This window comes from Dromaius novaehollandiae, chromosome 7, assembly GCF_036370855.1.
Source record: "Dromaius novaehollandiae isolate bDroNov1 chromosome 7, bDroNov1.hap1, whole genome shotgun sequence".
Classification (NCBI taxonomy): Eukaryota; Metazoa; Chordata; class Aves; order Casuariiformes; family Dromaiidae; genus Dromaius; species Dromaius novaehollandiae.
In genome coordinates this window covers 39,504,844-39,532,556 of record NC_088104.1, presented here as the reverse complement: position 1 = coordinate 39,532,556, position 27,713 = coordinate 39,504,844, and the positions used below count along the sequence as shown (strand labels likewise).

General features: G+C 39.2%; 1 protein-coding gene and 1 long non-coding RNA gene across 5 annotated transcripts in view; one reads left to right on the top strand and one right to left on the bottom strand.

The window, feature by feature from the left end:
* The window catches only part of LOC135328888 (uncharacterized), a 29,802-nt gene extending 23,862 nt beyond the window's left edge, over positions 1-5,940 (bottom strand). For both annotated transcript variants that reach the window (XR_010390050.1, XR_010390051.1), the window contains exon 1: positions 5,604-5,940. This is a non-coding gene — a long non-coding RNA (uncharacterized LOC135328888). The remainder of the gene's footprint in view (positions 1-5,603) is intronic.
* A 91-nt stretch (positions 5,941-6,031) lies between these two features.
* The window catches only part of NBEAL1 (neurobeachin like 1), a 94,463-nt gene continuing 72,781 nt past the window's right edge, over positions 6,032-27,713 (top strand). For 2 of the 3 annotated variants that reach the window (XM_064515267.1, XM_026115098.2), the window contains exons 1-3: positions 6,034-6,187; positions 6,608-6,905; positions 26,211-26,302. In XM_064515267.1, coding sequence (XP_064371337.1) covers positions 6,855-6,905; positions 26,211-26,302 — 143 coding nt within the window. In that variant the 5' untranslated portion in view covers positions 6,034-6,187; positions 6,608-6,854. Of the gene's footprint in view, positions 6,188-6,607; positions 6,906-26,210; positions 26,303-27,713 lie in introns of all 3 variants that reach the window. The other variant, XR_010390049.1, reaches the window with a different exon arrangement.

Sequence of the window (27,713 nt, the reverse complement as noted above, 5' to 3'; positions counted from 1 at the left end):
TAGCCTTGGTCTAAAGCCCAGTAGAGTCAGAAACCACCTGTTGACAGTGGTGGGATTTGGAACCTGTCCTTGCTTTACTGGCAGGAGTAATTCCCCTGAAGTCAGTGGAGATGAGCAGCTAATGGGTAAACAAGCTCAGAGCAAACCTGTATCTAAATTGCCAAAATGAATTTCGATCTGCAGTCTCAGATCAGTTTAGTGTCTTTTAAGAACACATTATTTCGGATGTTAGAAGAAAAAAATATATATTCTATTTATGATCACAAAAATCCAAAAGATCTCACTTGTAACTGAGGCCATGGGGGCCAACTCTGTGCTTATATTCACTATAGGGTGTACTTTACATGATGAGCAGCCCTGTTAAGTCAGTGTCCTTTTCATAAATAGTCCTCCCTGTGAATAAACCGGCAAGTTTACATCCATGGTTTTCTAGTCATGCAGGTGCTGCACATTAAATTCACAGCTGCAGCAGTAACACGAGGACATGACTTAAGACCGAGCAAAGCAATTTTTGCAATCTTTATCAATAATGATTATTTTTGTCAATGACCACTTGTAATGCTCTTGATATCAAAATAAACCTTTTTGCTGCTTATTCATTTCTCCATAGTGAAAGACTGCCCCAGTGCTGTGTAGTTCTCTGCTCCCATTTGGTATTTAAGTCAGAGGGGTTTTGCAGAGGACCGTATAGCTCAAATTTCAAGATCAGGGCCTACACTATACTCTCTTGTTTAGCCAAGACCTCACACCGTTTGTAGATATGAACTAATGTTGACCTTCAGTAGCACTGGGAAGTAGCTATTTTCCCTAGGGTCTTGGGTCAGAAGCCAGAAGAAAGGCCCATTATGTTAAGGACTCTACAACCCATTCAGTGTAGAGGTGGCCCCCACAAATCTCTCAAACACTTCAACAGCATACTGCGTTTACTTAATGCTGCAGGGATCTTTTAAAACTATGTTTTCAAGTTTTACAACACTAGCCATCATTCAGGTCTCTATGCCCTTTCTGTGTCAGAAGTTAGGCTAGCACAGTCCTTGGAGGATTCACAAGGTCACTGTGAAGGACGGCGCCTTGGAGGAGGCACTGTGTGCTGCAGCTAACATTCCCAGTTCTGTGAGGTCCTGGCCAAGCGCCAGCCCCAGGTTGGCACTAACATCTTGCAAGAAGCCCATTTCTAGCAGCAATCAGAGCTTTCCTGAGCACATTCCCCTTCAGCTGCTTCCCTTCATTTGGGTTCTGCCCCAGTCCAACAGGAGTTAATCTACCAGAGAGCCCACAAGCCTTAAAGCTACTGTAGCAGGCATTCTCTGGACAAATATTACCCTGTCAGCTCAGAAGGAATTAAGTTCAGAAAGATCCCCAAAGAGTAACGATACCCATACATCCTTCAGCCCTGGTTGCTGCCATGTTTGTTTCCTGTCACACTGAATACTTTCAGGAGTCATGCTGCAGATTCAGATCTGCTGAGCTCTGCAGCATAAAGAAGTCATTCAGTGAAACAGAATGATTCTAAGCATCAGTTAAGTGCAGCATAAAGAGCTTCAGGCAAAGCCATCCTCTTTTCAAGTTGGACCAAGGCTTGAAAGGCTTTCTGTTCCTTGTACAACCCTGAGATACAGTAGCTTTATTGATCACTGGCAATAATATGGTGGACACTAAGGGATGGTTTACTTTGAGTGAGAAGTCAGTTTTGATGGAGGAAGGAGAACACTTTTGCAATGCAGTCCTGTGTTGTGGCTACTGCTGTCTTAGAGCATCTACAGAATAAGAACCTTAGCATGAGTCTATATGTGCTAAATCAAGCACATCTAGCATGAATGACAGTAGTGGAGAGGGGGTAACTTTTGGCCTGAACAGCCATCCATGAACCTTTACCAGCTGTTAGGGTTTGTAAGAAAGCAGAGCCCCTATAATCACATACTATATATTAGTCTAGAAGTGTCCTTAAGATGTCCCATACACAAGAACACTCCCAGCCCAGCTGCAGACTTAAGCCCTTTGGTAAAGGAGCCTATGCCATAGAAAAGAGGCAGAAGAGATGAAGTCATTGCCAGGGCCTTTTAATGTAGGGTATTCATTATATTGAAGTCCCCTGTGGAAACAGGGCAAATACACAGAAAAGGACAAAAACATTTACCATGATTCCAGGCTACCCTGGGGAAAATTCCTTTCTAAATCCAAGTCTGGTGAATGGGTTAGCCCTTAGCACATGAAAACATAAGCCAGGGACCAGAGTGACTTAATGCTATTAGCCAGACCATCACATCCTGGCTTTAGCTGCAGCCAACACTTGGGAAAAAAGCAACTAAAATCCTTAGATACCAGTTTATATATCAAAGGGGAGACAAATTCCTTCCCAGTTCCATACCTTGTGAATGTCTAGCAAACCCTGAATTACTGAGGTACAATATGAACATGGTGACAGAAGGAAGATTAAATACTAACTTAGTCTGCTAGCTTACCTAGTATAACAATTGCACCCTCATTTTATTGTGTAATCACAGGCAGAGAAAGGTAATCCTGCATCATGCTCAGAAAACTACTGTCTCATAGGCCTTAGCTCCTTGCAAGGGCCAGCCTGCTCCTCCCCAGTAGCCACATCAAATACAATCTGAGGTTAATTGGGCCTGAACACCCAGGAAATAACATCCACAAGATACCTTCTTTTTACATGCAGTGAAAGGAATTTTGGTAGTGGGTGTTTTTACTCCCAGCTGCCTTGAAGGCCACTTGCTTATAATATAAGCGCTACTCCTTGCCTCTGTGCAACAGTCTACTAGTAAGGGGAAGTAGCAGAGTTGAGATAAGTTCATTTCTAAGCCTATTTCAAGTCTTCATTGTTAGTGTTTTGCTAGTAAAAAAGTTTTAGCCTTAAGACATTAAACAAAACCTCAAGTAGAACCTGGTCATGAATCTATCCCAGTCAAAGTTTTACTGGCCCTACAGCACAATCTTAGCAGGAGCTCTAGATCTAAACAACAGGTTTCAGAATATCTGAAAATCAGTACCAGATTTGTGTTTTTCCATCTGCTTCTATAGAGAAAATAAGCTTAGCTTAACAAGAGATTATTATGAAAAGGGCATTCTTTTTTTGATTTCTGCCACTCCAAAGGTCTCCTGATTCAAAGTTGTAATCAAACATAAGTCCTTCCATTACTAAGTTTTGCCCCTAATCTTTAAATCCTTGCTCTCTCCCTACCCACACCCTCCTCTCCATCCATTCTACTGCTGACTAATGAGTTCAGTCCACTATAAGATAACTGAGTTACAAGTATGCAGTTATCAAAGGGATAAAAAGTATGAAAACCACAAGTGTGATAAAGAAAGCACACGCACAAACTCACTAGTGTGAACAAACACTTACCAAGAAAGGACAACTAAGTGATACACAGGTAAGAAGGGCCTACCTGGCTATTTAAAGTCTGTGAAGCAATTAGTAAATAATTATGGAGAAAGACATTCAGGTGATGAGAATTCTAAAAATTAGCTTTCACAGGTTGACCAATCTATGCATACTCACATTTTAAAGCACCCTTGAATAGCTAAGAGCTTTTCTTTTTGCATCTTTCTCCATTCTTTGACTTTCAGGTCCTTAGCTGGGTCTTTGTGAAGGTAACTACACTGAAGTCACCCAGAATTATACTCAACCTGGGGGGGGGGGGGGGGGGGGTGAAGCATTGGCCTGCCTCTCTCTTGCAGAGTACTGACCTGTCTCATTAGCGGTCATATTCACATGTGAGAAAGAGCTCATTACACAGTTACTCAACGCTGAGTGTCTGTCAGCTGCAGGGCCCTGTCAGGGAAAGAGTGGACTTGACTCACATCCAGTGATACAGCCATCGACAAGACCACCACTTCACAGGGAAGTACATGGCCTTGGGGATCCTCTGTAAGCTCAGGTGATGAAATTACTTGCTCTGTACTCTACCAGAGCAGACTGTCCCAGTGCCAAGCACTAGTACCTTACTTTCCCTTCAGAGCACCCATATAAAATGAGAACTGCCTGCATGAGCACTAGTGAGTGCCTAGCCCTGATATGCTAATGGACACCGCTATAACTCCAACAGAGTGGAATATGACTGCTTTATATTCTGTGAGCATCCCAGTTAGTTGGGCAGTAGTATTTAACAAGGGAGGAGTCTCCCATGGGATTCTGATTCTATCAAAGCTTGCTGTAGCACTTCTGCACAGGGAAGCAGATGCCATTATTTTCAAAAGTGAGTGACACAAGGAAATAAGGCAGGATCCCAAAGAAAGACTGGGTTTTCCACATGGCATTGCTTGGGCCTGACTTCTTCAAAGAGAGCAAATTACAAGGAAAGCTTGAAAAAAAAAAAAGAACAGTTGCTTAATCTAGAGAAGGCTGTAAGGAGATATGACAACTTTTAAATCACAAAGTGTGCTACAGGGAACTTCCTTTTCCCATGTTACTGTGGAAGGGACAAATGGTAATGGTTTGAATTTGTTCCAAAGGAGGTGTAGGCTAGGTGTTAGGAAAGAGCTCCTAGTAGTATCTTAAGCAGTGAGATAAGTTCCCTAAGGAGGATGTGGGATCTCCATACCTGGAGGCTGGTAACAGAGAGGTGTCTGAGCAGAGTCTGTCCTGGCGACACAGTGGGACTCTGAGTGTCTCTCTTTTTCTTGATGGAAAAAATTGTGTAGCAGCCTTGAGGGGGGCGAGTACTGTAGCTAGCAGCAAGTACCAGAACACATGTATCATGCAACTAAAAATAATCTTACAGACTCCTTTGTGTCAGTGTCTCTCCATCCATGCTAGGAACTATGTTTAGATACCTCAGTAGAAAATACTTGTTTCACTCCTGCATTACTGATTCACATGATACAGCGCTCAGCATGGATCAGGCCTTAGATTTCTCCAGGGAAACTTCAATCATCTTCTAAAAACAAGACAAAAATTCAAAGCTATGTTGTGGGGATCGATCTCAACCTGTCTCTGGAATCTTGGTTATACATATGCATCTCTAGCAATTTTTTATACAGCAGACGATATAATGAAATTGCACAGCCAGTTCCTTGCCAGAGGATGTCTAAACCTCACGTGAACCTTTGCAGTGGTACGGAAATCCTCCACGAAGGAACTGGCTGTGCAATTAATGGCAAGTCCTGCTTCATCAAGCAAAGCTTGTGTGAGACTTGCCCAGGTGAGGAAGAGCCTGCAGCAGAAGGCACAGAGCTGTAGCCACAGGCTGTAGGGCCGCGACTTGCCCTGCGAATGTGGAGAAGGCTTTCCTTTACGCCTCCCTCGCCCTGCTTTGAAGCCGGAAACATTAGTTTCTAGCTCCACTTTCCAAGGGAGCAGCAGATGCGGAGGAGAGACCGGGCCCCTTGCCATTCAGTGGAGTCCCCTACAAGGCACTCCTGCAAGACCCAGCACAAGAAAAGTATTTTGCTGAAGTATCCTGTCTCTGCAGGTTCAGGGTACTGCAGATACACTTAAAAAAAAAGAACGAGTTAAGGAAAGTCTGTTTACATCTCTCTTTTAAAGATTTTATTTTTGGTATGTTCTCTTAGTCCTGCGCAAGCTCCGCATACCAAAACATGGGCTACTTAAAACTCAGTGGATTTTACTTATTTATACATACCTCAGGCTATGCAGAGAGGCCTCTTTGGAGAACATGAAACATATATGTGCTTGACAGCCTTAATCACTTGGAAAACAGCATGAGGCTTCTCGCGAGGTTCTGGCTCCCAGAAGTATTGGGCACATCGATCCTTCTAAGGGCAAAAAGACTTCGTGTGCAATGTAAATTCGGGGAAGGGGGGGGTCCTCGTTTAGTTCTAGAAAAGTTGGAATTACAGTCTTAACTCTGAGCGTCTCTGCTTTCTGTAAACAGGCCAGGGAGCAAGAAGAGGCCGGGGACTGTAACAAGAGGCGGTGGCGCTGGCAGGACCCCCTCACCGCCTCGCTGAGGGCTCGCGCGCAACGGCCGCAACGGCCGCGGGCGGGGCTAACGGCCGCAACGGGCGGCGCTAACGGCCGCAACGGCCCCGCCTGCGGGGCGGTGCTGCCCGCAGCAAAGATGGCGCTGGCGGGCTGCCCACCCCGGCGGCGGACCGGGGCGTGTGCCGGAATGCGGGCGGGGCGGGCGATGTGGCGAGGCCCGGCCCCCTCCGCCGCTCTGGGCTGCCGCTCGGCGCTGCCCGGCCGCCCCCCGCCGTGGCCCGGGTAGGCTGCGGGGAGAGGCCGCGGCGGCGTAGGGGGGGGGGGGCGGGGGCTGGGGGCGGCCGGGGGAGGTGGGTGGGTGGGTAGGTAGGTGTGGGGAGGCCGCGGCGCTGTGCGGGGAGCGGCCGGGGAGGCGAAAGGCCGCGGCCGGTGTCTCCTCGCGGGCGGCCGCAGGGGCGGCGCGGGGCCCGGGCCGCGGCGGAGGAGCCGGGCCGCGGCGGCCGTGCGAGGGCTGGGAGCCGGGCTCGGCTGCGCTGAGGGACCGTGTCAGAGAGAGAAGCGGCGGGACCTGCCCCCACGTAGTTCATGAGATCGCCTGCGGGCGTTAGATACGGATTTGTGTGGTGGTTTTCTTTTCTTTTTTTTTTTTCCTTCTTCCTTCTTCCCTAGCCAAAGGCCTGAAGAATATGTTTTTACTTTCAGGGATCACCGCTGAAGGGCCACTGACAAAGAAGGGACATGCTTGACAGTTGTCTTAGTTGCTTATGTCGTGCTACGTTGTTTACCCAAAAAGGAGAGGCTGAGACCCCGCTGTTTTCATCCTTGACTCCTGGGGTTATGGTACAACTGCAGTAAGAAAGCAAAAACTGTCAAAAGAGCAGCTGGGGACTGAGCATGGTAGGATCTTGAACAGCAGCAGCTGGCATCAACAAGCAGAGGAAGGGAAGGGATGGCATCCCGAGAGAGGCTCTATGAGCTCTGGATGCTTTACTGCAATAAGGTAAGTTTATTTTTAGGCTGTTTGTGTGCCTTTTTCCTCCTTATATTGCGAGACAGTTGTTTAAAATGCTTCTGTAACATCTTTTTACACAAACTTTTGCTTAGATGTTAGATGAACTTGTGTGGCTTTGCTGAGGGTATAACTGCCCTTCTTACATTATTTATGACCTTGTCTCTTTATTTGCTGTTCAGGTTGGGCTTTTTTTGTGTGTATATGAATTACAGTGCTATCATGACTCAGACTGAACACTTGCTTCAGCAATACCTTTTAATTATCTGAACACATCCTATTTTTCTTTTTACAGGGCCTATGCATTAAGATGGATTGTATTCATTTAATTCACTGCTAACTGATACGTAGTTTTATCCTCATGTTTTTTATGCAGCTCTAGTTTCACTTAAACCATGCCAGCCAAAACCTTCCCAAAGAGCAGATTTATTAAGTTATTCCCTAGGCTGTCTTCCGTTGCTGGTTATCACAGTAACATCAAAGTACTCCATTCATAAGAATGAATTTCACCTGAGAAGACTGTTATTAAAACACTATTTTGTCTGTTTTTTATTTTACAGCATAAAACAGTTCATAGGTTTAAAGTACAGATTCTAGTTGCCGCCAGGAGTGCTGAGTGTATATATACAAATGGGTTTCCAGGTTACCTACACAGATATCTGTAAACTGAAGAACATACGAAAAAATAACAGTACAGGTTGGGAAAAGGATGGGCCTGCTGTCATGTAAGAACTCTCTGGCAGTGGTAAGGGTAGCTTGTGGTGGCCCTATTCTCTGGTTTCGTTTTGCCTCCCCTCCCACCCCCATAGTCCCAGGCTTCATACATATCACGGTTCCTTTGACTCTTCAAACTGGTAAGGCATTAAAGGTAGTACAAACATTCTCTTGCTGTTCTTTATGCTCCTGGCTCACATCTAGAGTAGGCCCATCTCAAGAGCATAGAACATGAAATTTTAAGTGTAGGACTGCCTTAACGCAGGCACCCAAAGTGGTGGATAAAAGTTGCATGAGGCAGTCTTAACTGTGGCTTTTCTTAATTTTATACAAGTTTGCAACTCTAATGCTCTCTATATAGTTAAAAATAAAACTAGTGCAGACAGAATGCCATGGTATGACTTCTTACTGATACCCACGTGAGTAGTCTGTTGGGTTGAAACCTATTTGCATGGACGTTTGCCACTTAAACTAATGTAGTAATGCCAATGGCAGTAGGAAATAGGCTAGTGCTAGAGGAGATGGATGTTTTGCCAGTGAGTTCATCGATGTGAGAAGAACAAAGACACTTGGAGCAGACTCAAAGATTTCAGGCTTTCCTCAGCCTTGGGAGATGCAGGGATGCGGAGATCAGTCAAACTTCGAATTTCTGTGCCCAACCAGACTTTCTCCTTTTCCTCCCTGGTTTTGTGAGGTTCTTTATAAGCTTTTCTGTCTGGCTTGTACCTTCCCCCCCCCCCCCCCCCCCCTTCACTTATCCTTCACAATCCTCTTCTGTATGCTAGCAGGAAGGCTGCATAAATAAAGGAGAGCTAGTTCTAATGTGTGCTCTAGATCACCTGGAGAGAGGATGATTAGCTGTTTTATAGAATGGTGCATGTGCAATCTGGTTGGATCTCAGGTGGTGGAAGATGGACTATTCAGACTGTTTAATAAAAAAAAAAAAAAGAAAAAAAAGAAAAAAAAACCTCTTGGTGTACTAAGCCTTCATAAGCTCTCATTGATTTCCCCCCCCCCCATAATTTGGGCACATATAAATGGATTCATATGTGGAAAGGACTTCTTTAGGTAGAAAAATCTTTGTATTAATGAAAAGACCTGTCTCTGAAATTTGAGGGCCATTAAAGTGATTCAAAAAAATGTTTTCACTTTAAAAAAAATTCTGGACACAACACATCTTATCCTTTTAACTTGACCAATTCTAAGAAGAAAATTAAAATTATTTTTTTCTGCTTCAGGCAGGCATCCAGCATACAGTTTTTCATCTCAGATAAACTTTGGAGTTGAGAGCAACTGAAATAAAGTCTTATGTGTTGAAAACATTTCACATCCTGAAAAAAATAATCTATTTTAATTTACAACACTTGTGCTGTACTTTGCTTTCCTCAGAGCATCTAGCCAATGGAGAAAATGCTGCAATACATAATCACTAGCAACATAATATTGCTTATATAGTAGTTTATGGAGAAGTCCCTTAAGACTACTCAGTGAAGAGTGCTATCATAGCCTCTCTGTTGCACTGTCACAATTTTATTGTGGGTGACATCCCTCTGGCAAAGAAAGATGCACAGGGTCTCCAGTCTACAAAAACTGTTGCAGAGTTGCAGTTGAGCAAGATGGGGTTTGTTTCTCTACAAATCTCAAATACATGGCCCTAGCTTTTGCAGCCCTGTTAGCTAAAGAAACAGTGAAACCCAAACTCCTTTTTTGGGCGTGTGATGCCTCAGTTTGCTACTAAGAACTAGCTTTGTTTGGCTTGCCTTTTGTCTGTGTGGCCATTTATTTAAACAGGTCTTTAATGGTAGTGTGTCAAAGAGAGCATCGTGTGCCATCTGGGCAAGGCTTTTCAGTTTTAAAATGATGGATGATACTGTGTTACTAGCTTATCATCTATCCTGGGTCATGACTTGTGTCTCTTGTGATCACTTGACATCCCTGTGCAGTGTCAAGTGTCAGTTGCAACAATTACTCAAGTGCAAAGTAACATTAGGAAAGCATTTCTATTATTTTCATTGTTTCTTGTGCAGTTACCAATTAGAGATTTAGGCAGACAGCAGCCTGTAGCCAGGATCTCTGCAGAAACAATGCATGGATGACTCAGTGTATGAGGGGTCCTTTTCAGTTGTCTTTCCGTCTGGCAGCTTCTAATCTAGGGTTGATGGGTTTGGGGTGTTTTGCTTTGTTTTCTGCTTCTGTTCTGCTAAAAGCTGTCTCATGGGCCAGTAGCTACAAAGCCACAGATTACTGTTGACTACTTAAGATGCCCAGTGAATGTGGTGGCCACATGTGATTTATAATACTCTGGTGCTGTGTGGAAGCAGTTTAAAAATTCATTAAATCTCGTGAAGTTCAGATTTGAGTCACTGAAGGATATATCACAGCATTGCATTGTGAATCATCTGAGCTGTTCCTTACTTGAGTGGTTCTTTGTTTTGGGGGATTTTTTTGTTTTTGTTTTTTAAATGGTGATGTCAAACTTTCTGTAAAGAAAGCATTGTTCAGGATGCAACTTGCTGGCATGATCTTTTTTGGTGAATTTCAGTTTAAAATGGGGATTTTTTTTTTTAATGTTTAATTCTCTTCTAATATACAGTGCTGTTATTCATTTGAATATTGATACGGATGTAAGCTGCTGTCCTGCCATCTAGATGTAGGAATACATGATTGCTAAGATGAGTGAAATATACGTAGTACGGATAACAAGTCCTTTCTATAGCAGTCATTAGGAAAAATTTTCTCCAGAGGTCATGCAGACAAAGGTAGTACCAAGTATTAAGCATGTAGGTCATCACTTCAAAACTGTGAATAACCTGCAAAGGAATAGCAAATGTTAAATAAGTGAATACACAGAAGATCTCTGAAAATGCCTTACTAATGTAAGTTTACAGAAGAATAGCTCTCAAAGGAACTGAGGTAGTTTGGGAAGAGGATATGCTTTCAAAGAAGTGTTTGTGACCTTTTCATGTTCATGTGATTGAGGTAATTGCTCCTGTTAGATCTGCTCTACCAGTTTTGCCTTGTATCATTAGATCAATATGACTATAACAATATTGTTATTGTAATCTTAGTTGATTAACCTTTCTTAGATGTTAATTACATATTAGTATGCAAAATAAATTCATGCTATATAATCTTTTGAAGGGACTGTTACTGCAAGTTCAAATTGACTAGATTCACCCTGTATTTTACCTGTAAGATTTTAGTTTTGCATGCTTTACCTTCTATGACTGTTCTGATAAGTATTTCAAACTCTTTGACTTACAGTGTGTCAGGTTTTTTGATATTTTTAGTTTTGCTCAGGAGGTGACTGGATGCCACTTTATACAGAAAGATTTTTCTCTTGCGTCAAAAAAATGCCAAATGGACTTCAGGAAGGTTTTCAATGGCATAAATGGCAGTTACTTCTTAAATGCCACATGCACCTCTGAAATTTTTCCATTTTTAATTTTTGTATAGAGCTGCTGTTTCCTAATATCTTTTGTATTTAATGTTCATACAGATGTGTGGTGATTCTGACTGAATTTTTAGAGAACTGTCATCTTCTTGAACTCTAATTCTTTGCATTCCTGTCATTAACTTAAGGAAGAAAAACAGGAAGAAGATTTTTCTAAAGAAAAAGAATTGTTGCTTCTCTAGAAGGTGCAGATTTTCAGTAATTTGATTAAGCTATTAAGTGACATAAGTAAGGGCTGATAAGTGCTGAAAGGAAGAGTTGCAGCTCAAATGATAACAAAATCTAATAATAGTTAGATCCCCTTACCCTCTGCAGTATCCTTTGTTTGAAATAATGTATTTAAGAAAAAGGTTGAGATGTTGTCTCAAAAAACTTGCCCCCCTAGCCCCCAATATATGGCACGAATTTGTACTCCCTACTTTATTGTATATCTCTAAAATCTGAGTGCATAGAAATGCCACTAAGAAAACCTGAGCACCTTGCCAAGGCAAAGCAAAGTGTAAATATCAAGTTCTCAGCTCTTAGGAGCATTTCACATGCTGTGTGAGCGGCACTGTGAAAATCATGTGGAAAATATTTTTCCTCTTAAAGAGAAAATAAAGGCAATGAAGCTAAGAGCCACATGGTTAGCTTTCAGAAGAGCATGCTGCAAATTGCTACTAGAACAGGGATATTAGTCCAAAAGAAACCTTTAAAAGGAACTGATATTTTCAAGTAGCATCTGTAAAAGCAGATTGGAGCAGAGGCTGAGTGCTACTCATAACCGAGGGCCCAGGACAACTTGATTTGTAAACCCAAATTGCAATTTAAAATTGTTTCAAGGTTAGGCTTGTAGTATGTAGAGCACACTTTGCTGCTGGGCTAAGTCTCATGCCAAGGCTTTTAAATGTGGTAAAAGCCCTCTAAAGGGCTTTTAAAAATGGATGGGCCACCTTAAAAATTCATCTGCTCTGTTAGGCAGCTGGTAAAAAGCATGCCAGATCGCGTATCATCGGAACTAACTGTTCGGTGGATGGGTGTGCTGTACTCACTGAACCCTGTCAGGAAGCCTTTCCCACATTTATTTAAAGGTTTTAATTCCACCAGGCAGATTTTCACCAAGTAGCTTGTTCTGGGCTTTTTTTGCACTCTTCTTCAGTAAAGTCATGTTTTCCTTTAAGTACCTCCTTAGCTTGTAGGTCATATAATAGCTCGAAGGCAAAGCTGTCAGTATGTTCCTCAGCCAGCTTCCTGTTTCAAAGAGGAGATGTTCAATCTTGGTGTTATTAGTATCGTAGGGATTCTGTGTATTGGTAATCGTAAAGCTATTCATAAAGTTCTGGTCTCTGCTAACACAGAGATAGCTGAGACAGTCAGATCCCTTGCTGTGTTATAGAAGAGCAGACTTGTGGGTAAGCAATCGTGTTAAAAAAATGCTCTTTGTTGCACTGTATTGCTGTTCAGTTTTCACAAAATCTGCCTGTATTGAGATAAATGTGTTGCAGTTTTCTCTCTGGCATGGTGAGGGATATCTATATATTGTCTCTTCTTTTTAAACTAACGTTGTAGCATGGAAAGAGACTTGGTACTAGAAGTTTTATATGAGAACAATTCCTAGTCCTAGATCAAAAGCTAACAGAAAAATATGGACTATGACTTCAGTAGAGAGTGATGCATTATCCTAAAAATGTCCTAAAGTGACTGAAGTTCTTTTACTTTGAGTTATTTTTACCTCATCTGGGAAGAATCCACAGTGAGGTTCCTGTAGACTGCCTTACAAGAATCAGAAGGAGAAGACTTCAGTGAGAAAATGAGTGGTCTTTGCAGGAACTATGCTTTCTACATTAGGCAGGTAAGGACCACTGAAGAGTGAAGTGCTACGAAGTGTGACAGTGTGCTAGTTGAGCTAGCTTTTCTTTTGTTATTACATGACTCTGTCTAAGGTGAGGAGACCAATACATTGCAAATACTTAAAAGTTGAAGCTTCAACATATGAGTTAGTTTTGTTTATATTTCTAGGAGTAAGCAGTTCATCTAAACTAATGCGTGCTCTGTGCTGTAGTCTGTGAAAGAGAATAAATTCCACCCATTTGGTTTTTCTGTGCCTTAATCCTACCTATTATACAGAAAGGTAAATTTGACCTTGAATTGTAAGAATAATGTTACATGCTTTTGGATCCTTTCAAGGAGCTATTCCTTGGGGGAGATTCTGTTAGCATGGCTTTTAAGGCCAAAAGCAACATAGAAGGAGGATTATCTTGATATTTGAAAAATGGTCTTGGAGCAAGAACAATCATACCGGTTTTCTCAGTATGTGGTCTTACAATCTTGCTAAGCTGACCTACTAACTGGCAGTCCCTGAAAAACGTGGTCCCACCATATTGTCGGACTGCCCTTTCACTGCTGTTTCATGAGGTGTTGCCTCCTGTACAATGTTTTATAGCTTCATCAAATCTGTAGACTGCAACAAAAGATTGGGGGATTTCATGTGCAGCTCAGCAAGTGAGAGTAAATGTACACCTTTCAGAAGAGAATTATGAAATTATAAAGGAGAGTTCATCAGTTTATATTAAATGTGAAATCTTGCTTGTATGAGGTTTTTAACATGTATCCCTGTATAAAATTGGGAACTACTTGTAAGCAACAAAAGAGTTTGATCAGAATGGCTTTTAGACAAGTTTATTGTAGGACTGCACAAAACAGTATAAGCTGCATTAAACGGTATAAACAGCATTCATTCACCTAAATGATATTATAATTGTGTTTCTCAAACAAATGTGTTTTGCAAATTATGTTTAGTTGTGGAGAGAAGTATGCAATTCAAGAAGAATATAATCTTAGACATTGAACTATAAGCCCTGTGAAATACTGACCTTTGCATCCTAAACATGATTTCATCCTGACTTCAGCTTGCACTTGTCTTCCTTATTGTGCAATTGCTGATTTGTCAGTGATTCATATCGCACCACTATATAGAATTATTGCCTTTGTTGTGTCAGATAAAGAAGTATTCTGCTCACAGCTAGATGAATGCTTGAGCAAACTAAGTGCTCAGTTAAAGTGGGTTTTTCTGTAAGTCACTAGCATGTGAATTCATGCCTCTACTGAAACTGGTGAGTGAAGACTTATTTAAAATATTATGAAAGTGCCTTTTTGAGGATTCTTTTAAATAAATTAAAATCTGTTGTTCTCAGAGTGTTACTTGTAAAAGTCACAAATCACTTGGAGCAATATGTAGGTGAAACTATCCTTGTTATGTCTTTATTTATGAGATACTGAACTAAGAATGGATATAGACAAACAAGAACAGTTGGCCTTCAATTCTGGTTTTACTGTCTGCTATTTAAAGAGATTTCTCATAGTCTGAGAACTAATAATGATATTTACAAATATAGAACTCTTCATATAAATAATTGTCTCATACATACAAGACAACAGTGGCAGACTCTTCACTCCACTTTTATTATGGTAGCCCTTATGATGGATGAGGGCAAGCTTGTGCTGGGTGGTGCTCAGCCATGGAACAAAGACCCTGCCACAGAAAATGGAGAACTTCTGATTGGGTTGAGATGGCAGGTAGATGTAAACAGAACAAAGATACAAGAAAACTGTAACATTTTGCAAGCTACAGAGAAATTATTTTTGTTTTTTGTTACTTTATAATGTATTTAGCAATATATATGTGTAGTCATTACTTTAAGATGAAGAAGGCTCTGGGGTTTGTCCATGCTGTTACTATAATGCTCAGAGTTGTCCTGCTGTGCAGCATAAAGTTCCTATACGTTCACGGTTTTGTGGATTACTGCTTTACACATTTAACGAGAAATGTCCAGTTCTAAACATACCAACAAGGGTGGAATATATTGAGATCAAGTTTTGAATGAAGTGAATCTCATAATGTGAGATATCATGATCTCATGAGAGAATGTCTCTTAACTGGAATGATTTATCACAAAACTAGAAATGTGTGCGTCTGATTCTCCCTGTTAACATATTGTAAAGGCAATGTAACAGACTGCTACTGTGTGGTACCTGAATTATGACACTTTGATCATCTGGTTCGGATCCAGGTATAACACATGTCCAGATAAAAGAACACTGCAGAATTAACTCAAATGTCCAATATGTTTGTGTTCTAAAACAGAAATGGAGTTGAGAAGAAGGCTTGCCAGATGCCCATTGACTGACATTGTAGCTTAATGCTTGAATCCAAATGTTGTCAATAGATACTGTTAAAATATTTAGACTTCAGAAAGGTTAAACAGCTGCCATAGATGAGAAGAGCTGCTTTAATTATCGAGCTTGTCCTGAGGAAAGAAATATGTATAAGAGGAAAAATGTCAAAACATGCACACCTATCAACAGTAAAGATAAACATCTTTTGTATTTTTTTTAGAAGTAATTTGTCCAGACAACTTTTCCAATTTATCTTCTGGTAAAACGCAGCAGTAGAGGAGGATGGGAAATGCAGTAGGAAGTACCAAGAAAGCAGGACTAAACCTGATTATTCTCATCATAAAACACAGAAGTTTCTCATCTCACTGTGAGATGAGGCTCCTGCCTGCATCTGCAAATCTAAGCATTAACCGCTAAATTTATGAGCTTGTAAAATGTTTGTGCGTGCTGATACTTTTTCCAGCATTTAAAGCAGTTATGATAATTTGAGTAAGTCTATTTATAATTGAGGATTACATCTAAATATAGTAAGGAATAGTAATTACTCAATGGTCATCAGATTATTCAATGTGACTTATGTTGCTAACTATGGCTGTGTGAGAGTAGGAAAGGAGTGCTCTTTTTATCCTCAAATAGTGTTCACCAGAATCTGCCCAAGACCATGTAGCAGCATGCCGTAAAACATTTAAGAAGTAATAAGGAAGCCAAGGCAAAAGTTGAAAAGGTAGCACTCACATTGGTAATTGGACTTGAACAGTTATGCCACAAACATCTATAAAAAACTAAGTGAAAATAAAGCAATTTGGGTTTGACTCCTTCAAAAAGATGACAAGACTATTCTTCTAATATTAGTAATCATTATAGGAAAGCATCATACCTTTGAGTGGAAAATGGCAGAAAGCCATATGGAATGTGGAAGAGAATTTAAGAACTGAAGATATATCTTAAAGCTATTGAGATTTCTTCTTCTAGAAGCATCAAGCAAAAAGAACAAATGATTGGCTTAAGTGGAAGTGTGATTAGAAACTTAAACTGATGACAACACGTGGGCCATCAGCCCAGTTTTCCATAATCCTCAGAAGTTTCGTAGAAAGTGGGTTGCAGTAGAGATGGGATGTTTGTAAGTAGTGCTACCAACTCTGTCTATAAATAAGTTTGCCTGATGCATTCAGTTGTGTAAAATTTGGTTTTGAATTACCTGTGCTTTTGCTGAAATCTTGACTAGTTGGAATGAACAGATATCTTGATAAATGGCTAAAGTTTCCTAGGAACTTTAAGCTAAAATGGTTTAGCCATTAGTTCTGAGGAGGAAGGAGGAAAAAGGTTTTGTCACAGGAAACAGTTTTGTTTTGAACACTATTTCAAAACTGTTCTAGTTTTGAGTGCTAGAAATCTCTAGTGTTCACATGCTTTCAAGGGCAAACTTAGAATCTGAGAGAAAACATGTTGTGATGGGGAGGAAGCACCTTTGGTATTCTTTGTGTAAAACTACTTAAAATACAACTTGTTAGAAGTCTCAAAAATGGCAACAAGTACTCTGGCTCAGGTATGACTGCATACTGCTCCTCCATAGGACTTAGATTCATTCGCTCTCCTGGATGGACAAAGCTCTTGGGAGTAAAGCAGGCCATAGTGAACAAGGCTGTTACTTGCAGGCATATCTTGTATTACTCACCTGTGATAATCACTTAAAAACTGTATCAGCATAAGTGTGACAGATGCCAAATAACAGTTGCATGAGTAACACAAATTCTTGTATATCCTAGTTTGAGTCCTACATTTTTGCAGGGTGCTTTTGAAAAGCTTTCCTCCACCTTAAAGATAATACAGGAACTGAATAGTCCAACTATAGTACAGTGTTAATCTGAGAGCTGAGGAGGTCAAGAAGACAAACCAAACAGTTAAATCCATAGCTTAAAAAAAAGAAATTTTTCTTAGGTAAATTGTATTGTAAAATAACCATGTGACACTTTGAAACAAATACAGGACACAGCCTCTCTTCAGCCTTTTTTTTAATCTGCAGAAGGATTTTACGAAGTTTGATTATTGATGTGGTGAAATAACAGGCTGATTTTTGTCTGTTGTACCATCCTGGTTCTCTTTAGCCTGTCTGTGTTCTTTTATTGTTTCTTGCTTTACAGCAAAAACTATAAACTTCATATTTTAGCTGTTGCTAAAATGCATGTGCTATTGCTGAAGCTCAGCCTTTTTCTTGTTTCAATCAATGATGTAACTTTGAATTTCAGAGCAAGCAAGCATTAAAACCTAAACCTTCCTTGAGCTATATTCTGAATTTTCTTTGAATTAAGATTTGTCTTGATGCTGTACAGTATTTGAAATCATGTTATTTTAGTTGCCTTTGAATTATTTAGAATGCTGCTTGTTCTGTAATGTTTAAAATATAACTTTCAGCTTTTACTACTGTTGGTTTCTTTTGTTAACTTTGGGCAAAGTGAAAGTTAATAGAATCTAATATGTCACGGTATGGCAAATTTATGGTAAAGGTGCAGTGGACTCTGGAAAACTGGAATACTTCATGTCAGCTTGTATGTGAAACTTGTCTAGTGGTACCTTCTATCAAGTGTGAACACCCATAGAAATCTGAGTTCTGATTAACTAGGTTGTCTCGGGGATGGTGTCGGTCAGATATGATGTTGATTCAGTTCAGGTAACAGACTGTAATGTTATTGCTATTAAAAAAAGGCAAGAGGAACAAATACAGCTTTACTTCCATTTTAGTAAGAAATTGGCTTCATTTTGGTTTTCTTGGAGCTCTGAAGTGGAAAGGAAATTGAATAACGGCTCTCCATAATTGATTCTTTTTTTAATCTGAGGCGTTAGTGGAAGAGTATTTTTTCATGTATAGAAAAGAAGAAATATACTAACATTGATTCACAGTGTTTGAACTAAATTTTATAGTGATTGTCTATATTTTTATATAAATTCCTATGCAAAATGGAAGTTTCTGTCTGTTGCAAAACAGTTGTTTGAGTTGTTTCACTGCAATTCCTGTTTAAAAAAACAAAAAAACCCCCTTCCTTAATTCCAGAAATTGAACAGAATACCTGTGTGAATTTTGGAAAAGGTCTGTAATTACTTGCCAAGAACCTTTTTAAAATAGCTGATTCAAATATTAATATGATTAAGATGATGAGTTGTACCCAAAGGTGGTTCTTTTGATAATTAGGATTGATTGATTGAATTCAGCAAGGCAATTCAGCCAGTTTAGAATTGCTTATTGTAAAGTCTTTTATTAATTCCAACTGTAGTGTTGCTGCTATAGCAAAGCTTTTCAAGTTTTCATTTTACAGTTTGGAAAGGTTCACAAAAAGCATAAGCACTTTGACATGTAGCAAAATAAAGGCTGTGAGGAGATCTTGTAGTGAAATTGTTCAGTTTCATGTCTTGTAAAATATGAAAAAGGAAAAAAAATCCTTAAAACAAACCTTCTAATCCCCTAACGATTAGTGTATTTCAAACAGTGTTTAAAAATGTCCTGAGAGTCTGTGTTATGCAGACTGGTTCGATTAGTTTTAGGACTATTAGACTAATTGGTGATCTAAAGGCAGTGTTTCATATTTTATTTCTAAACATTATTCTTTCGAGGTCTAATTCAGTCTTAACACCAAGGGATTGTTCTTAGTTTAAATAAAATGCTTAGGGGTGAGGGATTAGTTGCTATAATACCAGAACCAGTGAGATATTATGGAAGTGCTGGTAAGCTGAAATCTACTTTGAAGATTGACTGACTGCTACATGTAGTAGTCAAATGGGGCTGGCTGTTTTATGACTGCATGTTAAATTTAACAGCTTCAAACAACTGTCTTGTCAGACAAGTCAGGCAGGCACTCTGAACTGCCCTGCAGAGAATTTTTGCCTTTAAAGCATGGAATGTAATACTGAAAATAGCCTCGGGTGGATCCAGCTTTTGTTTTTAGCAACTAATACTTCCTGAATGAGGCTATAAAAATTGTACTGAGCTTTGCCCTTCTAGTCCTGTTTGATTGAAGCCTTAGGAAAACAATTTATTTGAACTTGAAAATTTCATGAAACTTCTGCAGAAGTGGAAGCTACTGTTAAATCTAAAAGCAACAAATATATAAATATGCAAATAGTGTCAATCTGAAATCGTAGGTAAATGTGCCTATGTTTCACAAGCACAAGTCTAAAGAACTAAAGGGGAGGGCTTAAAAACCAGGTTTGTCCAAAATGTTTTAATTTAACTTGGATTAAGCTATAAGAGTTCAAAACTACAAGACTCATAATTTTTTTAAATATTATTACTGACTTAAAAAAAAAAAAACTTTTTGTCCTGTTGACCTTCTTCCCTAGACAAACTAACTAGTAACTAAAGAAAAATATCTCATCTAGAATCTCTTTTCATTCATTTCATCAGTCTTCATAAAGAGTATAGAAAGTTACTGTAATTTGTAGACAACTTAATATATCAAAGATAAGAGCCTGTCCAAGTTAGGGTACGTTTTAGTTGCAATTTCTTTTCATTTTGTAACTTTAGAGAATGCTGTATCTGTCAGAAGGGCATAGACTTGTCCTTCTGTCTACTACAGGCTTTGTTTTAGTGTTGGCAAGGTTTCACTATTGGGAGCTTGTTTTACAGTTGCAGCGAAGGCTTATGTATTTTACAATTGTTAATATGTTAGACTTTTTATGGGAAACTTTCTTGGCAGTATTTAACCACAGTATTGCTTTACATAATGTAGACCAGTGTGAAGGTCATCTGTTTTTCTTTAGCAACTTTTTTTTTTTCTACTGTTGCACTAACCACATAGGTAAAGGAAAAAGACACTTTGGGGGGATTTTGTTTTGTAGGTACCCATTACCGGTCTGGCAGCCTTTTTTTTTAAAGTGTAAAGAGCTGAGAGAAGCTTATAAGAAAGGAGGCCTAAAGGTTTTCTTGTAAAGAAAAACAGAAGTATTTAAGGGAGAGAAGGAACAAGGAAGTGTTTTCACTTTCAGGTGCTGTGAGCTACACTTGGTTTAATAGGCTTAAAATACTTTCCTTACTGTAGGTGAATGGCTCCTGCTATTAGCAGTTTCACAGGCCTTTATTATAATCACTGAGCTCAGAAGCCTCAGCTTAGTCCCTACATATTTGTGGCTTGCTTCGTAATTATCAACTAAAGGGATTTGCACTTTTTTCTTTTAACTTCACACACATCCTTACAATGACACATCCTTAAGACTGTCTTGCTAGAACTTGAGTTGCTTCAGCATATCCCTCTGAAGAGAAATGGATAACTTACTGAACTTGGGTTTTAGTTTTTGAGAATTTTGAGCCTTGGAGTAACTGTCTTCCAGAAGTCTCAAGAAATGCAGTTTCTATAGATGGGTTGTTATTCAAATAAGATATCTAAATTTTCTTGCAAAAAGCTAGACAAGTTTCAGGTAGATAAATGAAATGCTCAGGATTGTGTATTTATATCTTTTTCTAGTGATTGAAAAGCTGTAACTGGTGGAAGATGTTTTGTTCCCACATGCAGCCTTTTTTCTGCTTTTGCTGATATTATATAAATCAAATTGCGACCTGCTCTTCTTGCTGATCTTACAGGGCATGACTGTGGAGTGTGTGTGGGCTCGGAAAGAATACCAAACTAAGATGAGTTCATCACAGTTTGTCCTTGTGGTGTCTTCTCAAAACTGATATTGCAGTGTAAGTGTGCTTTAGTAGCATGGTACATTTTCAACACAGCACTGCTAAAAACAGTTTGGTGCTGTTGTCCAACACACAGCCTCCAGCTCTGTCTGCAGAGTGACCTGACAAAATGGTAATTATAGAAGAGGCAAGTAAGAGAATACATTCCAGGGGTTTCACTGCTTTTACTGGTAATACTGCTTATGAGTACTTAAGACACTTCATTATGGTCTAGCTAAATACATTTTACCGCTTCCTTAGCAGGGATGCAGAAGGAAAGGATTAGCTAACAAATTATAGTGAATTGGTTGGAGCTGGGGTTGCAGTTCGGTGATTTGTTGCCCTCAGGGGCAACATGGATCTGAGGTATTCCCATACCATGGCATGCATCCTCCTGCCATGTGGCAACACAGGTGTTTGTCAGGTTGCACTGTGGATTGGCTTGGGAAATTCATTTCCCAAGAAAAACAGACAAACATTCCTATTTGGCTTACAACCTCTTTCATGAGCAAAGAGAGGGGATGGGGAAGGAGGGGGTGGGGAAAGAACAGAAATCAATTCTAAATCCTGTGGTATTTAAACTTCAGTTTAAAGGGTGGCAGCTGACCTCAAAGTTCAGTTCAAGAGAAAGAAGGTGCAGATAGGATACTGGCAGTTTACAAAGTGCAGGGGAAGCAGTTCATACTCCTTAGTGTCTGCTTTTGTTATGAAATTAAAATATTAAATCAATGCAGAAAGACATGATTTTTTTTCTCTGAAGTCATCATCACACTTTCATTTTGGGAAAATATTAGGATGCCTTCGAAGCAAGTATGCTGGTTCTCAGAAAGGTGTGTATTCAGCTGTGTTTTAGGAATGCACATTTTTGTGCCTATTATGCCATGGCTGACACTTACCACTGTAAATTGGCTTTCTTAAAACTTCTTCAGTAAAGTTTAAGTATCTTGCAGCTTTCAACAGGTGACTGGTGCATGTTATGGTATCTAGGCTGATTATAGTTTTACTGCTAATACAGAAGAGGGGAAACCTGGGCCAGATTCAAAGTTCGAAAGCTGTTTTTTAACTTCCATTTCAACATCCTTGGACTAGCTTCTATGTCTGCATTTCTGCAAAACTATGTTTAATATTGGGTCACTTTTTCCTGGAATGATGTACTCCTAGTTTATAGGTTTTCATTTATGTTAATTTCTGAAAAGATGGCTTCCTTTGATGGTTCTTAAGAGATTTATTTTAGCATTTCTTATATAGATTCAGTTGCTAAGTGATTGCTGTTCTGCCTTGATTTTTTTTTTTTTTTTTTTTTTTTTTGAAGAGGTGTTGCGTTAATGCTATTGCATGGATGGAAATCTCTAGATTTGATTCAGAATGAGTCAACTATTACGTAAACTGTTTTCTGCTGGCATATCTCAGTAGTGTTACCTGGTATTTTGATATCAAAGGTGATTATTTTAATAACTTTGGGTAATGTATAATCAGTGGACTGGCAGGGGGTTAAGGTGGAAGACAGTTGGATTAAACAGTGCACTAAAGGTAATGATCAAACGATACTGTAGTTCTTGTTTTTTCCCAGAATTGTGTTTGTGTGTTTAGAAAGCAAGGACTACCTGCTGTGTTTCCCTCACTTAGAGGAGTTTTAGTGGCTAAATGAATAGACTGGTATGTGCACTACAAGTAAGCAAAAGCTTTTGGCCTCTTATAACATCTTTCATTTAGATAATACTTTGTTTCTTGCGTATTTTGTCTGGCAATGGTCTCTTACTGCTAGTCCGCACTGTTAGCCTTGCAAAGGCATTAGAGGTAAAGGATAAAGAGGAGGTTTAATTTAACCTTAAGCTTGAAGCAGATTTAGACTATAACTATCATTAAAAAGGAGCAAGCAGGCATTTAACCTAATTTTCTGTCTTCTCTACTCCCCTTCCCCTTCTCTCATCCATAACCTTTTGCCAAAGCAATTTTAAGTCAGATAATGATATTTGCATGGTTTCCTAATGGAACATGGTCAAGAAAGTTTTCTTACAGAAGGTTACTGTCAATAACTGGAGATGAGCCTCAGCTGTGTCAAAACACCATTTTTTTATTTTAAAATACTAATAGTCATTTTAGTAATTCACATTATATTTCAGAGAGAACTTGCATGTTTCAAGTAAAAGCTGTTCTTTCAACAGAAAAAGTCAAATAGATTCGGTTCTTGTGCTTGCATGAGCATTATCATACCTGTTAACTAAGCAAAGGCTTAGACGTATGCATATGACTTTCTATTAGTAACTTTACTGCAGAAGCTATTGCTCTGTCCTTTGCAGCCTGAGCTATGTTGTATTTGTTGAAATCATGTCCTGTGAAATGGTTTGCATGTGGCTAAAATAACTTGCTATGAATTATAAAAAAGTTAAAGCTTTTAATATCTAGATATTTTTGAAATCTAATAATTCTGCAGGCTGAACAGTAAGTCTGTAAATAGTTTTTGACATAAAGCCAACAGCATCTGAATGGGGTATCTTCTGCTACTTCTAGGCCACTTTTTTTGGACGTTGGCAAGTCTCGGTTCTTGCCCATCCTTTGGTTTGGTTTTCCAGGTGTTTGATCTCTGAACCTGAGAAATGTGTATTCTAGACCCACATGGCTGAGATAATCAGTCGCCCTCTGTAACTTAAGGTTGGAAGCCTTGAGTTTATTCTTTATCTCAATGGCTTCCTTCATTCTGTATGTTGCAATTCTGTCTTGAGTACAGTTAATATGTGTGTATTTAAGGTAACTGTTTGATAGTTTAGTATGTATCAAACACAAGGACAAGGCAACATTACACTTCTAGGATATAATACTACTTTGACAAATTTTGGAAGAGAAGAAGAAAGGAGGTGATGACTTCAAAAAGAAAAACTTTGAAAGAGGAATAAAAGCAGAGGCAGGGAGAGGAAGATTAGGTTATGAAGCAGGGAGAAATTAGGAGTGAAGTGGAAGAAGAAGAATGGGAAATGGGGAAAATGGACAAGATGACAAAAGTACAGTAAAGGAGAAGGAAGCAAATAAAATCTGTGTTGAGCTGCAGTTTTATTTGGTACCTGTTGTCACCTTATCTGAAGATATTTCATTTATAATAGTGATAGTGGAGCTTATTTCATCAATGTGTCTCTGATCCTTCTTGTTTTAGTTAGAGGTCCTGCTTTGGAAGGGAGGGTAAGGTCTTGAATGAGAAAGAGATTCCCATATTTTACACTTCCTGTACTTGTAATGAAAAGATGATTGGAGAATGGTTTTGGAGTTCTTCAGATTATGGATTTCCATGGCTTCTTTTTTTGTTTGTAGGGTTTTCTTGTCTTGGAGGCTCATTTTTATTTAGCTACCTTGAACCGAGAAGACTATGCATGTCATTCTTGTTTGATTTGTTCTTTATCACCAGTGTTTCCTCAGAATAGTGTGTGAGTTATTCACAGATTGCTTCTTGGTCTTAACACTGCGAGGAAATAATATCTTATTTACAAGCATCTATAGCAACATAGAACAAGGGAAGAAAAAAGGAAGGCCATATGGGAAAGGAAAAGGCTGAACAGAAGGTTCAAAACTTGAAGAATTTTATAAATTCTGCAAAAGATTTTAAATGACTTAAATTTATAATACTTTAAATATTTTAAAGTTATTTTATAAACTATGTATAGAATGTGTGAGTGCATGGATGCATATTAATGGGTGTGACTGGGTTTCTTTACATGGTCCTTGTGGAGGAAGATGTTAGCTTTGATCTGGCAGTTTGCTTTTGAAAATTAAGCAGCTTGACCTTAAAGTGAAGTGACATCAAATCATACATATTCTGACAGATTTTTCATGTGTTTCTGTAAGTGTCCTCCTTCCTCCTATCTGTAGGGCACTTGCTTTGAGCCTTCAGATGGGGAATAGCAAGAGTAACAGAGGAAAGTATTAGGGGTTATGTTGTTCAGTTTCATTACGCATCAAAACATCAGCAGCTGCTGCTTTAGGTTGCATTAATAACGACATTTCATCACCCATCAAAAGACAGTGAATGACACCACCATGCTACTAAGATACTGCAGTGAAGCAGAGTTTTACATGCTTTCACTGAAACTGAATTTGTTTTCCTTGATCATCGCAGGTTCGGTACTTGCATGCTGCTCTGTCTGTAGTGATTCAGTTGCAAAGTGCACAGAGTGGAATTCTCTCTCTGCAAGGAGAGAGACACAAGTTAAAAGCTCCCCTGCATCTTTCCCCAGCTCCCCAGGAGCAGACTGTTTTCCCATGTGGGTTTGTAATGCCATGTGGCCTCCTAAGGATATCTTGCTGTTTTTCTCAGAGTGGTCTGGGGTAAACGGTAAAGAGAAATACATTTGCAAATGAAAAGTTTGGACATACTTTTGGGCTACTAAACCCAGAAATGACTTCCATGTCTTGGGTTTGCAAGGGGGTGACTCTGAATGTGATACAGTTATAACAGTGTGGCATGAGAGAAGCCTTGTTATTACAGCAGATAGATCAGTAGAAGCTAGAAGTGTTTTTCCTAATGTTATCTTAACTGTAAGTCACATGCATCTAATCAGCCAAACACTTCTGGCAAACAATTTACCTGTTGTTTTTGCAAGACTTGCCTGTTTCATGATCCTAGAGTGTCTAGTGTCCCTTCTCCCTGCTGGCACAGCACCCACCCCTGACAAACTGCAGATCATGAGCAAAATTTTTTTGCTCTCTTAAGAACAACTAGGAAGCCTAAATTTAAAATTTCTTTGCTTTATAGATATCCAGGGCACAACCTGGGCTTTGTGTAGCCTCTTGGAATACTTCATCTGGCTCTAATCTGCTGCTAGCTGCCTTCTTTCTGGAATATGTTATCTCTAGCTATCATGAATCAATGAATGAAGCAGAAAAGCAAATTATTTTGTGATTAGGATTGTCATTGGGGTTTTTATTTAATTTTATAAGCCATAAGGAATGTCGTATACTAACATGCATACTATCAAGAATACAATATACTAGTAACTCGTTTAAGCTACTGTGTGTTAGAAAACTGATAAACTCTGGAGAGTAACTAAAGATTGTTTATAAATCACTTCTGGCATTGGTACCAGTAAGTAGAGACACATGAACTAATGAGTATCATCTACTCAATGCCGAAATGTCACATCAGCACAACATGGCTGAGAATTTCAAAGGACATAGCTTTTTACATTTTAGTCCTAAAAATTAGTCTGTCTACTCTTTTCCCCCGGTTGAAGCACTTAAAAGATTTCTTTTCAACTTAATACTACGGAGTTGTTGGCTGATGATCTCAGGTACTGTATTTCATAATGTGTTTTATGTTTGTTTATTTTTACAGAAAGATCCAGATTACCTGAAGCTCTGGTTGGACAGTTTTGTTTCTAGTTATGAACAGTTTCTGGATGTGGACTTTGAGAAGCTGCCAACTAGGTATGTAGAATTACAGACCTGTTCATCTTTGTTCGATACCTCAAACGGACCTGGCTGAGATCCTGGTCTTGTTCGACCTCAATACTGCTTTTAAACAAAAGATAGCTTTTTATTGTTGAGTGGTACTTCCTGTTCTTTTGAAGGTCAGGTTGGGCTGGGAATGATGAAACTAGGCAAATACTGGTATTTGCGTTATATCAGGATATGGTATCAGTATTCACCTGTTCTTGCTGATAGGAATATAATCATCCCTTATGTGTTGTTGAAATAAGTATATAAAATAGTATTAGTGAGTATTAGCACTTGTCTCTATAACAGAAGTGAATGGATAGAGGAAAGATGTAGACAGAGTTTTGTAATTCAGAAATTGCTTTAAGATTACGGATAAGATGACTGCTGTATAACTGATTTGGATGGTTTGACTGAATACCTCTTGTAAAGTTAAAATATGCACAAATGATAGGTTTAAGTGAACTCTTTCTTTGCATCTGTGAAGACTTCAGTCAAGGGGCAAGAATATTACTAACTTTAGCAGTGTTGCTAATTTTAAGTGCTGAAATAATCATGAGATAGATGTGAAAATCCGTTTTCAAAGTCCCATACTTAGTATTTTGAACTTGCTTTCTGTGTTTTAAGGATCATGTTTTCAAGACTAGCTTTGCAATTGTGAGAAATAGAAACCTAAACACTGGATGTTTCTTCTGGCTTTTAGATGATAGCTGAGATGCTTGCATGAACTAAAGCTTTTAAGAAAAAACAAATGTTATAGAACTCAGAAATCATGAGAACTGGCATCAGTATTATAGCTGCTATCACTACTGGTGAGTGAATACAGGGAATGGCTCTCCCTACACCATGGCTCCAGTCCAAACCCTGTTGAAATCAATGGAAATTCTCTAATGGGCTTTGGATCAGATCCTGCTTGAGGTGCAAGTGATAGCCTCTACTGTTACAAGGAAACGAAGAATGCTGAAACTGGATCTCAGTGGATTAAAAACGGAACCTCTTTGCTATTTGTAATAAATTCTTTTTAATGCCTGTATTAATGCAAAATATAGTGAAATTGCTAATATGCAAAAGCTACAAGTTAATTCTGTGCTCCCCTCTCCTAAAGATCTGTCGTCTTTGCAGTGAGATGCCATAATGCATCATACTGTGGCTAGTTCAGGAAAAAAGTTATCCCTTAACATACGGTTTAATATCAAAATGGGAACAGTGGAAGAGGAGAGTATCTTGGTGCTTTTGTTTAAGGTGTTTTTTGGTTTTTGTTTTGTTTAACAGCAACATTGCAAATGATTTTAAAAAATTAAAATGAAGCTTAGCTGGGCAGAACAATAGCAGTATCTTCATCGTGCTAAATGATGGTTTTGTGAGCGTAAAAATCCTGTATTTTTCTGAGGTTAATGACAGG